At 42.0% G+C, this 13,928-nt stretch overlaps 1 protein-coding gene across 3 annotated transcripts in view; it reads right to left on the reverse strand.

Moving 5' to 3' along the window:
• fam117bb (family with sequence similarity 117 member Bb) overlaps window positions 1–13,928 on the reverse strand; it is a 384,430-nt gene that overhangs the window by 14,830 nt on the left and 355,672 nt on the right. For all 3 annotated transcript variants that reach the window (XM_041200485.1, XM_041200484.1, XM_041200483.1), the window contains 2 exons: window positions 6,562–6,784; window positions 4,999–5,119 (listed from right to left, as the gene is read on the reverse strand). In XM_041200485.1, the coding sequence (XP_041056419.1) occupies window positions 4,999–5,119; window positions 6,562–6,784 (344 nt within the window). The remainder of the gene's footprint in view (window positions 1–4,998; window positions 5,120–6,561; window positions 6,785–13,928) is intronic.

A 13,928-nucleotide genomic window follows, 5' to 3' on the forward strand; every position in this document is an offset into this window, starting at 1 on the left:
GAGAAGTACTCATTTAGTATCTCTCCCATTTCTTCTGGCTCCACACACAGATTCCCACCTCTGTCCCTGAGTGGGCCTACCCTTTCCCTGGTTACCCTCTTGCTTTTTACATATGTATAAAAGGCCTTGGGATCTCGACCTGAAACATTAACTCTTTCTCTCCACAGATGCTGCCTGATCTGCCAAGTATTCCCAGCAATTTTTGTTTTTACTTCAGATTTCAGCATCTGCAGTATTCCGTCTTTACCCAGGGTTGGTTCTAGGGTGACATATATTCTAGAGAATTCCAACGATTGTGGGGCGTGCAAGAAAAGATACTGGCAAGTTTAAATATTGGTTGGATGTTCGTGATGAGGACCAAGAAGTGAGGTCCATAGACTGGCAGAAGGTGGGGGAGGGGAAGGATAAAAAGAATGGACAGTAAGAAAGCACAGTGCAAGTACTATCTTTGGGTTTGCTTTGATTTTGCTTGATATTTTCTTTTCCACTCTCTGCTTTCCTAATTTCCTTTTTGATTTCATCCCTCCACTTTCTTTACTCCCCTCGACTTTCTGTAGCATGGAGTCTGCCTTTCCTTTGTAGCCTCATCGTACCCTGTAAGCTCCTCGACATCCAAGGAGCACTATATTTGGCTATCCCACCTTTCTCTTTGTGGGAACATATTTATTCTGAGAGTCTTGAATCTCCCCTTTGAATGACTCCCACTGCTTTGCTACTGATTTACTTTCAAGTAGCTGTTTCCAGTCCACCTTTGCTAAATCACCTCTCAGCTAAGTAAAATTGGCCTTACCCCAATTTAAAACTTTTAACTCTTGCTCTTTGACGTTTTCCATAATTATATTAAAATTAAATGAATTATGAGCACTACCACCCTTCCACCTGCCCAGCTTCATTATCTAAAACGAAGTCTAGAACTGCACTCTCTTGCTACAACCTGGCCAAAAATGTCCTCCTGAATGTACCTCAAGAATTCTGTTCCCTCCATTCCTTTCACACAAACTACCCCAGCTAATAATGGGGTAGTTAAAGTCCCCTATTACTGCCCTATTGTTTTTGCACTCCTTAGAGATTTGCCTACAAATTTCCTCTTCTATTTCCTTTTGACTGTTTGGGGGGGGGGGGGGGGGGTCGTCTCTAGTACATTTCCAGTTATATGGCCTCAATTGATGATCTTTCAAACGTATCATCCCTCCTCACAGCTGTAATTGCTTCTCGAACAAAAATTAACACCTTTCCTCCCTTTTTATCTCTCTATATCTTATCTGAAAACCTGGTTGCCAGGAGCATTGAGCTGCTATTCCTGTCCCTTCTCAAGCCATTTTTCTCTAACAGTTATATCACACTGCCATGTGCATCTGCTTTATTTGCTAAGCTCCATGCATTGAAGTATATGCCCTTGAGCACTGCCAAGCTTTAAAAAAAAATTCTATCTTCTGCCTTCCATGCTCTCATTGATTTTCTTCCTTCCATTCCCATTTCTTATTTTGCCTGATCTGAGTTTACTCTCGGGTTCCCAAACCTCTGCTAAACAGCACCAACAAACTTCCTGACAAGGATATTGGTTCCAGCTCTGTGGAGGTGCAAACCATCCAGCCAGTACTAGTCCCATCTCCCCCTGAACTGGTCCTAATGCCCCAGGAATCTGAAGCCCTCCCTCCTGCTCCATCTTTTTAACTACGCATTCATCAGCTCCAACCTCCTATTTCTATGCTCACTAGCGCGTGGCACTGGGAGTAATCTGGACGTTACTACCTCTGAGGTCCTGCTGTTTAATGTCTTACCTAGCTCCCCAAAATCTGTTTTCAGGACCTCATCTCTCTTTCTACCCATATAGTTGGTACCAACGTGAACCATATCCTCTGGCTGTTTACTCTCCCCCTTAAGAAATGTCCTGCAGCTGCTCTGTGACATCCTTGACCCTAGGCAACATTTGAGGGAGGCAACATACCACCTACTGTAGAAATGCCTGCCTGTTCTAATAACTACCAAATTCCATACCACTATTTCTCTTCCACTCTTCTTTCTTCTCACCTGTGCAGCTGACGCACTCGTGGTACCCTGAACTTGGCTCTTGCTACACACCTCTGAAGAATCATTGCCCTCACTAGTGTCCAAAATGGAAAACCGGTTTGTGAGAAAGAGGTAGACTCCGAGGACCCCAGTATTACCTGCCTGATCCTCCTAGGCTTTCTGGTGGGCACCCAGTCAGAGGGACTGCATGCTCCTAACCTGCAGTGTGACTAATTCCCTAAGTGTGCTATCCATGTAGTCCTCAGCCTCACAGGTGTGCCACAGTAACGCCAGCTGCTGCCCGAGTTCTGAAACCCAGAGCTCAAGTTTCTGTAGCTGGTGACACTTCCTGCAGATGTGTTCGTCAAAGCCACTTGAACCATCCACAACTTCCAACATACCACAGCAGACCGAGTTGCTCTACCATACCTTAACCTTACTTTTAAACTAGTTGCTAGCAGAATGTAGAATTACAGACCCTCACTCACCAATCAGCTCCTTGCCATGTTCTCCAGTAGGTATCTAAAGGTTATTGAAAACACTTACATTTTTCTATTATCTAGCTATTTACACATAATCCCCGACAGTGGATACTCACTGACCAATTGGCTTACATGTTGTGTTTTCCTAGCTTGGAGAGGAAGGAAAACTCACCAACTACTGGAGGTTGAAAAAAGGAAGAATGGAGCTCCTCCTTTCCCATTTCACCAAACACCTCACTCACTCACTGTGTCCAAGCCACCTCCGTGACAAGCTGCACTCCAGGCCCTTGTACTTATACTATCTGAAACTCAGATGAGTCAGCTCTGCTACAGCTAAAGCAGCTAGATTAAACTAGCTACTTAGTTAACTAATTACTGCCACTCTCCAGTACAGAACTTGTTTATCCCTGCTTGAAATTGAAAGAAACGCAGTAAATTTTAGTTAAATACTAAATACAAACAAGAACTAGAAGTAGAGGTCCTCACAATTGTGAATTTTTCATGGCTGCCATTAAAATTGAGGGCAAACTAATAAGAGAGGCAAAACAAATGGGGTTAGATAGTTGGAGAGAGTTGGGAGTTTATGCTGAGGTACCAGCTAAGAGGGCAACCAGCCCTGTCACAAGTGGATTTGGACTGAAAAGGTCCATGGGCTTCTAAAGCTAAAGTAAGGGTGTTGCTAAGGGATTTGAAGAGTGAATGGGTGACATTAGAGTGGATTCGTCCACAGCTGCAAAAGTAATCTTCCAAATCTTAACTCTTTCAGCCACATATTGATGGGAGTGCAGGTCAACGTAATAAAAGCTGCATTTCAGCAAGAAAATACTTTTCAGAGAAAGCATTTCTGAATCTCCCAAAGAGGCAGCAGACATAGAAAGAAAACAATAGGGACTAATGTGTCAATGGCCTGAATGATGCTTCCAGGTTGTGGTATTTTTCGATGAGATCTGCTTTGCTTGTAAGTATTCAACCAAAAGCAGATCCTGCAATTTTTTTTTAAGCAACATAAAGGAAAACTTTCAGGCATCTGCAAGACGCATATTGATGATTTATGGGATGGTGCTGCGGGATTAGAGTAGAATTTAAAATTGGGAATCACGTGTGTTTGTGGGGCTTTGAAATGTATTGGTTCAGATATTAAGCAAAGGAGGTATAAAATAACTTTAAATGTATTACTCCTATTCAGGTTAATCATACTAGGTCATCATGGAAAGGTGGTGTTTTATCTAAAGAAACGCAGCGATTCCAAAGCTTGATATATAGGTTATTTGAACTGGTTGTATATTCAGACTAGGCCAGGTTCTGATTTTGATGTGAAGTTAAATGTTAGAATGAAACATGCTAAAGTAAAGAATGTTTTAAAGGCAAATAAAAATTTAGAAATTTAAAGCTGGATAAATGCATACTTAAGTTCCCATCCTTAATGACCCAAATAACATAAAGCTGGTTACTTTTAGTGATGCTTCACGTGCTAATCTTCATATGGGCATTCTAGTGCAGCTGGTTTAATAATACTTCTGAAGGGTGGGAATGAGAAATGTTGTCCTTTCACTTCAGAAGCTAGGGTTGTTAAAGCTAGGGTTGTTACAACCACTGATTGTTAGGTTAGGAAGTGCATGTTTGTAGTGTGCAACTCTTAGAAAAGTAAGAAAATTTTTTTTTGTTCTATCCTGCATCACCTGGCTTTCTTGAGTATAAATTTATAAAGAATACATTCTTTCTTGCAACAACAATATAAGCCAATGCAAATTAGTGTTTTGTGATACACTTCATTGACCACTAACTTGTTTCCCCCAGTGACAGACCTATAAACATTAGTGCTTCACTCTATTGCTTTCCCAGTGTAAAATCAAAAAAGCGAGTACTCCACTCTATTGTTTCCACTGGCGAGAGACTTATAAGAACCAGTGCTTCACCCTGTATTACAGCTCAAAACGTGCTCTCCAGAACACAAGCAGGAAAGATCAGCTGGATACTGCCTTGTGTTAGCTTGTAGTTCAATCAGACAGCCCAAAAAATGTCACGCCCATCATTAAATTTAATTTCAATCTTAATGATCACCCTGATCCATTTAGCTGTTTGGAATCAATTAGACATGTGCATAGCTCCAAACCAACAAGGCTATTTATATACCACTGCCAGTATGTTAGTCTCAGACAAAACAGCAAAAATAAAAGAGGCCTGAATAATTACTAGTCTTCTTTTGCACCTGCTATCTGGGCCAATGGGTATGCTATTTGTTGTGGAAATTTGATTGGAGAATGACATGTAAAGAAGTGCGTTATCCTCACAGAAAAAAGCAAAATGGCTTTAAAAATATAGAAAAAGAAAAAGCATCGAGAAAGAATAATCACAAAATGATCCATATTTTGATGGTTACAGCCCAGCAGAAATATAAAGCAATAGCTGTGGACATGAACACAAGCCATGTGCAACTTTGAAACTCAGGTGTGCAGGGAATCAGCATTGACTGGTCAGTGCACTCCACACGTAGCATTATACTTACGAAGATTCCTCAAAAGCTTTCACCCTTTCACAACCTTCTGGTGGCTCGCGTTTGAAGTCGTAGCTGTTGTTCGGTTTCGGAGAGGAGGCATACTTGGGTAGTGGAGAGCTAGTCCCACTTTCTGCAACATGACAGAATTCAAGATTCAGTATTTGTATAAGCAAAGCTTCCACAGCCTAAAGCAAGCGATTTCAACAGAACTGTTGCAAGTTTTAGGGGCAGCCGATTCTGTACAATATTTAAGAGTACAATAATGTAACCTAAGGTGTGACAGTATGATCCTCCAGATTAGAGCTTGATATCATGATTTTTGCACATCTCCTCACATGCACTTCTCCAATCTTTTTGAAAGCAGACTCAGAAACACTGAAGTGATGCCAGATACAAGTTGTTAAATCACTTTAATACATGAACAGCTGAAAGTACTGAGTCAAAGCAAATTCCACTACCTACCTCAATCTTGACCAAAGAAAGTGAGGGACAGAAACTGATATCTTATTTTTAAAAATTAACAAGCAGGCCCAACAACCAAACCAACGACCCCATCTGCCAGCAGTCTTTTTTCTGTAGGTACCTCATGCCATAGTCACCTGATTAGAATCATTGTAGCCATAATAGATGTGTATACTTACTGGCCATCTGTCTTGCAATAACAAAATTTCTGAACACTCCCAGTTATCCTGGGTAACGGACCTGGTATGAGATAATTGGTACCCTTTGCTTCAGTTTGAAACACTGCATTATAGCACTCCACAAATCAAGCTCTCAAAGGAGAGTGGCCCAATGTTTTCTTCTCACCACATGCCACCCACCCTATTCATTTCTTTAGGGATGTTAAATAAATGAGGAAGCATCTACATTACAAAAGCAGAGCCTAACCGCAACTAAAGCTTGACATGTTACTGTCCAAAAGTCCTGTTGATTCTATTCAATGTTCAACCAAACAGGAGGAATGCTTAGAGACAGGAAATGGTGAAACTTTCTCTTCTCATTTTGGAGCATTCCCCCCTTAAGCTTACCACCATCAAGATATGAAGTGTAAAGGAGGAATACTGCAAAAGAAAAAAAATCCTTTGATTTGCAGGAAACTATACTGAAAGGGCAGGGGGTTTGTATTGATGGCATCTACTTTCCTCTTGCTCTTAACTCTGGCTCCTGATTTTGGAACCATTTAGCATCCAGTTTCCAAACCACAGAGAAACTTGCATATGTTGTGGCAAACAGAAACCAGACAAATATACCAACAAAAAAAGGAGTTTCGAAATGAAAATGTGATTAATTTGCCATAAAAACTGCTTTGGTTAACATACCCCTACCCACAAATGTCATTTCCAGGAAATCTGCCACAATAAATCCTAATAAAAAAACTACACAAACAGAACTTCCTTCCCACAATAGCAAACTGCTCACAACACTGCGTAACGGATGGAATTTTTTAGAATTGTAACTTTTTTGATGAGTTGTTGATTCAAATGTAATATAATCCAACTGCTTTAAACATAAACAAATACAGGTTAGCAGAATTAACATCATAACAATACTCCCCCAAGTGGCTCCCAATACCTTTCTCTCTGCCATCTGTAAGCAGGTCTTCGGTATAACATGGGCTCTCTCCACTACCCTCGCTGGGTATGGTGAGGAATGTTGGTGAAACGGACTGGGACCGGCTGCTGCTGGTACTGCTCCGATCCATTGCTGATGGGGTCTGAGTGTCAATACTGCGGGTACTGCTGCTCCGCTGTTGTACAGGAAAAGGAGCGCGATGACCATCTGGAGTATCTTGCGGCTAACACACAAAATCAAAGTACAAGTGTTATCCAATTAATGTAATTACTTTATGATAGTTCCCAGATTCTTCTATTGAGGCTGAATTTCCTGTCTTAATTTCAAAAGGATGTCAATGGCTGTTTTTGGACATGCTGAGGTTGAGAAGTGTAAGTTCTTCCCTGAGAGCAGATGAATTCAGGTAAATTTGGAACCTGGATTGGTGGTTAATGAAGGACAACAAGAAACTGGGTTTAAACAGAGAAAAAGAGGGAAAGTAAAGGATTAACTCAGTCATGAAGTGCTACAGGATCAGCTTGTTGTGGGGATACCTAGAGTAGAAAGCAGTTTTGCAACCAAATATGCAAAACTCTTGGTTTTGGGGAAGATACAAGATAAAAACAGGAGTTGAATCAAGGGTATGAAACAAACTCAGAAAATAAAGTTCTGAATTTACTAGGTTATGACCCATCAATCTGAAATGTTAACCATTTCTCTCCATAGATGCTGTCAGACCTACTGAGAGTTTCCAGCATTGTTTTTATTTCAAATTTACATCATCCGCAGTATTTTGCTATTGAATGAAAATTTTAAATTTGTTCCTGGTGTCCCAATGCAACCAGGATTAATAGGCAGGGGTTGGAGTAATGGATGAGCAGTACAGTTCCTGCTGTTGACCACCTACAGCCCTCCCTCAGCTGATGAATCAGTGCTCCTCCATGTTGAATCTGAAGTGAGCAGTTGATAAGATGAATATGGGCAGGCTGGGGACAGCAGCACAGTAACGTTACTGGACTAATACCTTGGAGGCATGAGTTAAGGAGGGCTCTAGGTGAGGAGAATTTGGCTTATATTAGCTAACTCAGTTGGACCTGGGATTGAACCAAGTCCTTATTGATCTATACAGTCCTACTGACAGTGATCCATGTGGCTCAACAAATAGTGTTAGCTTTCCAAAACATGATTTTTAAAAACATGCCTGATTCATGTACTTGTACATTCAGAACTTTAAAATATTTAAGATTAAAATCTTAAATTAAAAATATTGATTAAGTTTTTAATTAATAAATCTGGAATAAAATGCTAGTCTCATCAATGATGATCATGAAGCCTATTGGATTGTCATAAAAAACATCTGGCTCACAATAGTCCTTCAGGTGAAGAAATCTGCTGTCCTTACCCTGTCTGGCCTACATGTGATACCAGACCCACAGGAATGTGGCTAGTTCTTAAATGCTCTCTAAAGCAGCCTAGCAAGCCACTCAATTGTATCAAACCACTGCAGAAAAGTTGAACAATAAAACTGGACCACCCAACATTGACCTAGGTGCTGAAATAAGAAAGACACAACCCGCCCTGCTGACTCTGAAAAGTCCTCCTCCTTAACATCCGGGGGGGAAAATTGGTAGAGCTGTCTCACAGGCTATGTCATACTCACTGAATGATATCTTACAGACAATGTTCCAGATTCCCCCATCACCATTCCGTGGGGGTTTCCTGCCGCACCAGCAGGACAAACCCACACTGAGGTGGCAGCACAAAAGTATACAGTCAGGTGGCACAGTGGCACTGGGAGCCCTTCACACTGACTCTAGGCCCCATGCAGTCTCATGACATCAGGTCAAAGGCAGGCAAGGAAATCACTTGTTGATTATCATCTAATTCCCTCCCTCAGCTGATGAATCAGCACTCCTCCATGTTGCAGCAGCACCATTACTGGCTGAATCCTGAAGGACATATTTGGATCTGCGGCAGGTGGTAAGTTAACCAACGTAAGAAGAGAATTCTACTTGACTTGTCTTCACCAATCTACCCATTGCAAATACCAAGAGAATCATGGACAAATGAAAATCATGGCTGCCACACACTCCTTGTGAGACTAAGTCCCATATTCACACATGTTATGTGACACAATCACATGTGAACTGGGACAGGTTCAGAACAGATCTAGCAGCTCAAAACTAGGCATCCATGAAGTGGTGTGTGCCTTCATCAGCAGCAGAACTGTATTTAATCACAAACTGCAAGATCATGGACCAGTATATCCTTCACTCAACTATAATCAAGCCAAGGACCAACCCTGGTTTAATTAGTGTAGGAGTGCGCGCCAGGAACAGCTCCCGGCATAACTAAAAATGAATTGCCTACCTGGTGAAGCTACAGCACATGCATGCCAGACACTGGAAACAGCATGCTACTACAGAGCTAACTGATTCCACAACTAATAGATCAAAGTACTGCAGTCCTGCCACATTCAGTTGTGAACGTTGGTGGGGCAATTGAATTAACTGGAAGAGGCGGCTTCACAAATATCCCCAACCTCAATGATGGCGGAAGCAACCATGCCAGTGCAAGAGACAAGAATGAAGCATTTGCAAACATCTTCAGCCAGAAGTGCCAAGTGGATCCACCTCGGCCTCCTCCTGAGGTCCTCACCATCACAGACACTATTCTTCAGATAACCTGATTCACTCCATTTGGTACCAAGAAACAGTCAAAGACACTGGATACAGCCAAGGCTATGGGCCCTGACTGGAGTATTGAAGACAGGTGCTCCAGAACTAGTCAAACCCTTAGCAAAACTAATTCAGTACAGGTGCAACACTGGCATCTACCAGGCAATGTGGAAAACTGTCCAGATATGTCCTGTGCACAAAAAGCAGGGCACTTCCAATGCAGCCAATTACTATTCCATCAGTCCGGATGGCATTTAGGACATTGGAATTGGTCCTTCAGCCTAGGGTTAGGGAGGAAATAACTGTCCACAGTCTGTAGCTCTCGCTATGTAGAAATGAAGGATGGCTATGTATGGGAGGTGGGTGTAGAACAGTTACCGGGGGCTTCTGGTATCCGTGGAACTGTACTCAGGCAGTGTTGTCCAATATATATTAGCAATTTGACACGTGGTTGATCGCATTTTTGATTGGTAAATAAAATTTGAATAAGTCACCATTTTAGTCAGGTGATCTCATTATCCATTGACTTTGTGTACTTTAACCTTCTGTGCATTTACTGGTAAAATCGTAAGCTGCAAAGTATAGTATGTTTTGCTCAAATGGTGTGTAAACACGGATGAAAATGCTGAACTTCAGCACCATGCTGAACATCCAGCAACATTGTATGGAGAGCGGAGTTGTCATCCTAGCCAGTTCAAACAACAGTACAACCACTCCAGGCCAGAAGAAAGCAACTCCCAACCAATAAGCAGTATCATCAGAAGGACATGTCTTGGCAAACACCAAGAAGCATCCAACTACATTCAGGATGGCAAGCAGGAATGGGATGAATGTCTATGTGTCAACATTCCCAGAAAACAATTAATCCGATCAACTGATGGACAAAACCTGAGAATCTACTTTAAGATGTATTGTGTTTGATAAATTCATGCCAGAATTCTAAACTTTGGTGTAAGAAAAAAACAATTTTGTATTGAATCGTGTTAATGTTTGTTTAGCAGATATACACCTGAAGCATATTTACTTGTACTGTGTGTACGGAGTTTGAACAAAATTAATGTGTGTGCCTAAGACAATACAATGTCATATGTCTGTGGCTAGTCATCAATTTCTATTCAACAACACTAATCTAGCAAAACTCAGTACCTTCAGGAAAAGAGGTAAATAAAGAGGAAATTATGCACTGTTTTCTAAGCAGCAATTTAGCGGATGCACAGAATCAAAAGGCAGCATCAAATTAACCCCTACACCAAAAATCTATACAAAAAAGTGTTCTCATTTATTGTCATGAATTATTGTTGCAAGAAAGCCAGGTTTCTAAGGAAAAGTCCCTACGTATTTCAGTGTTAAGAATGTCTTTCCAGGATCATCTCCAAGATAGTAACGAGTAGTGAGCAGAATGTGAAATACCTCCCTCTGCTCCAAGGGAGTATCTAAAAGCTTCTCACACAATGCTTCAAAAGTATTCATAGAAGTGTAATTTAAAAAATAAATAAACTGAGTTGCCTGCTTCAGTTTCGATCTAATGGTTAATAAACACAAAATAATTAAGTATTAAGAAATTAAGCATGTAATTTAATCTAAATGTACTGTCATAACTGGAAGTTTCTTGGGTGAAGTTATGTCTTCAGCAGTGTCAGTGCAGAGAATAAACGCTGGTACAGATGAGCTGGGCCAAATGGCCTGTAGATGCGATCTAACTCTATAGCTGAAATACCGATAAGTTTTCCACAGCGGGGGCCATTTTAACAGCAACTTTATCAATCGCATCTCTTAAAATGAAAACTATAGGCAACAGCAGTTTTCTTCCTTAATATGCTCACAATTGGACTGGGAAGAGTGTCCTGCAGTCAGCATCACAGTGAAGCAGTCTGGGATGAGTGACCTGCATTCAGTTCTTGTTGAAAATAAGAGTGACATCACAAGACAGCACGAGAGAATGGCAGGGAGATCAGAATCAGCGCGAGTGCAGGGAAGCTTCAAAAAGTGACATCAGCACAAAGGTGAGAGCTGATTGGTGAGTAGCGGGTAAGTGTTTTTTCTCCAGTTTAAAATAGATTAAGCCAAGGAAAGGTAAGAGTTCTAGTTTTTATTTAAAATACATAAATAATTTAACTTTTTTTTTACTGTACTTAAAGGTTTTTTTTTCAACTAGAGGCATGGCAGGACAGCTCAGTCCTGTGTTATGTACCACCTGCAACATGTGGGAAGTCTTAGACACTCCTTGTGCTCTGACCAACCACCAATGCAGGGAGTGCCATCAGCCGCAGCTACTTGAGCTCTGAGTTTCGGAGCTTGAGCGGCAGCTGGAGGCACTGAGGTGCATCCTCGAGGCTGAGTGTTTCGTGGATAGCACATTTTTAGACATGGTCACCCCACAGCTTACAGAAGTGCAGACAGAGAGGGACTGGGTGACCATCAGTCAGAAGAAAGGTGTCAGGAAATCCCCAGGGTGCATCTTGCTGGAGAACTGTTTTTCTGTGTTGGAAAACTGAGTGTGACGGTTCCTCTGGGGAGTGCAGCTACACTCATGGCACTGAAAGTGGCTCAGCCGCAGAGGGGGGTGGAAAAAGAGAGGAGCAGCAATAGTGGTAGGAGACTCAATAGTAAGGGGAACAGACAAGTGTTTCTGCGGCCGTAGAACGTGACTCCAGGATGGTATGTTGCCTCCATGGTGCCAGGGTCAAGGATGTCAATGAATGGCTGCAGGACATTCTAAAGGGGGAGGACAGACAGACAGACAGAGATTGTGATACATATTGGTACCAACGACATAGGTAGAAAGAGGGGTGAGGTCCTGCAAGCAGGATTTAGGGAGCGAGGAAGCAGATTCAAAAACAGTACCTCAAAGATAATAATCTCTGGATTACATCCGGTGCCAGGCACTAGTGAGTATAGAAATAGGAGGTTAGTCCAGCATGGCTGGAGAGGTGGTGCAGGAGGGAGGGCTTTAGATTTCTGGGACATTGGGGCCATTTCTGCAGGCAGTGGGACCTGTACAAGGCGGACGGGTTGCACCTGAACCGGAATGGGACCAACATCCTTGCGGGGAGGTTTGCTGGTGCTGTTGGGCAGGGTTTAAACTAGCTTGATAGGGGGTTGGGATCCTGAGAGGAGGTTCAGCAGGGGGAGATGCACAGCCAAAATTAGACGAGAAAGCAAGTGAGTCTGGAAGGCATAGAAATTATGGACCAGTTAAGGCACAAGGGAGTTTGCCAAAGTTGGATGGTATTTATTTTAATGCAAGAAGTCTGACGAATAAGGCAGATGAGTTGAGGGCACAAAATAACACATGGAACTTTGATGTCATTGCTGTCACAGAGACATGGTTGACAGAGGAGCAGGATTGGCAGCTCAATATTCCAGATTATAGGGTCTTCAGGCAAGACAGGGAAGGAGGTAAAACAGGAGGGGGTATTGCAATATTGATCAAGAAATGAATTACAGCAGTAAGGAGGGATGACATCTTAGATGGCTCCTCAAATTAAGCCATATGGGTAGAGCTGAAAAACAAAAAGGGAGCAATCACATTGCTGGGAGTGTACTATAGGCCCCCAAACAGTCAGTGAGAAATAGAAGAGCAGATATGTAGGCAAATTTCAGAGAAGTGTATAAATAATAGGGTAGTAAAGTGGGAGATTTTAACTTCCCCAACATTAACTGGGTTAGTCTTAGTGTGATAGGTTTAGATGGAGCTGAATTATTAAAATGCATCCAGGAGAGCTTTTTAAGCCAGTACGGAGAAGGTCCTACAAGAGAGGGGGCAGTCCTGGACTTAATTTTAGGCAATGAAGCCAGGCAAGCGGTAGAGGTATCAGTGGGGGAGCATTTTGCAGATAGTGATCACAGCTCCATTAGATTCAAGGTTGTTATGGAAAAGGACAAGGACGGGCCAAAAATCAGAGTTCCGAAGAAGAGTCATACGGACTCGAAACGTTAACTCTTTCTCTCCACAGATGCTGTTGGACCTGCTGACTTTTTCCAGCAATTTTTGTTTTTGTTTCAGATTTCCAGCATCTGCAGTATTTTGCTTTTAATCAGAGTTCTAAGTTGGGGAAAGGCCGATTTTGATAAGGTCAGATATAATTTGGCCAGAGTGGACTGGGAGCAGCTAATTTTAGGTAAATTTGCATCAGAGCAGTGGGACTCATTCAAGAAGGAAATAGGGAGTGTACATATTTCCAACATATTTCAGTAAAGATAAACAATGGGACCAACAAATCCAGGGAATCCTGGATGTCGCGGCATATACAGGGTTGGATAAAGAGAAAAAGGGAGGCTTATGGCACATACCGAGGGCTCAAAACAGTGGAAGCCTAGAGGAGTACAGAATGTGTGTGTGTGTGTTTGTGTGTGTGTTGCGGGGCGGGGTGGGGGGGGCTTAAAAAGGAAATTAGGAGAGCAAAATGGGGGCATGACAAAACATTGGCAGGTGAAATATAGGAAAATCCAAAGTTATTTTACAAGTACATTAAGAATAAAAGGATAACTAGGGAAAGAGTAGGGTCCATTAAGGACCACAGTGGTAATTTGTGTGTGGAGCCGGAAGACGTAGGTAGGATTCTAAATGAATACTTTGTGTCGGTGTTCACAAGTGAAAGGGACAACGTAAATATGGAAATCAAGCTTAAGCACGTGATATAATTAAAGAAATTAGCGTAGAAAGAGAGGAGGTTCTAAGTGGTCTGGCAGGGTTAAAAGTAGATAAAC

This window comes from Carcharodon carcharias, chromosome 12 (genome assembly GCF_017639515.1).
Source record: "Carcharodon carcharias isolate sCarCar2 chromosome 12, sCarCar2.pri, whole genome shotgun sequence".
NCBI classification, from domain to species: Eukaryota; Metazoa; Chordata; class Chondrichthyes; order Lamniformes; family Lamnidae; genus Carcharodon; species Carcharodon carcharias.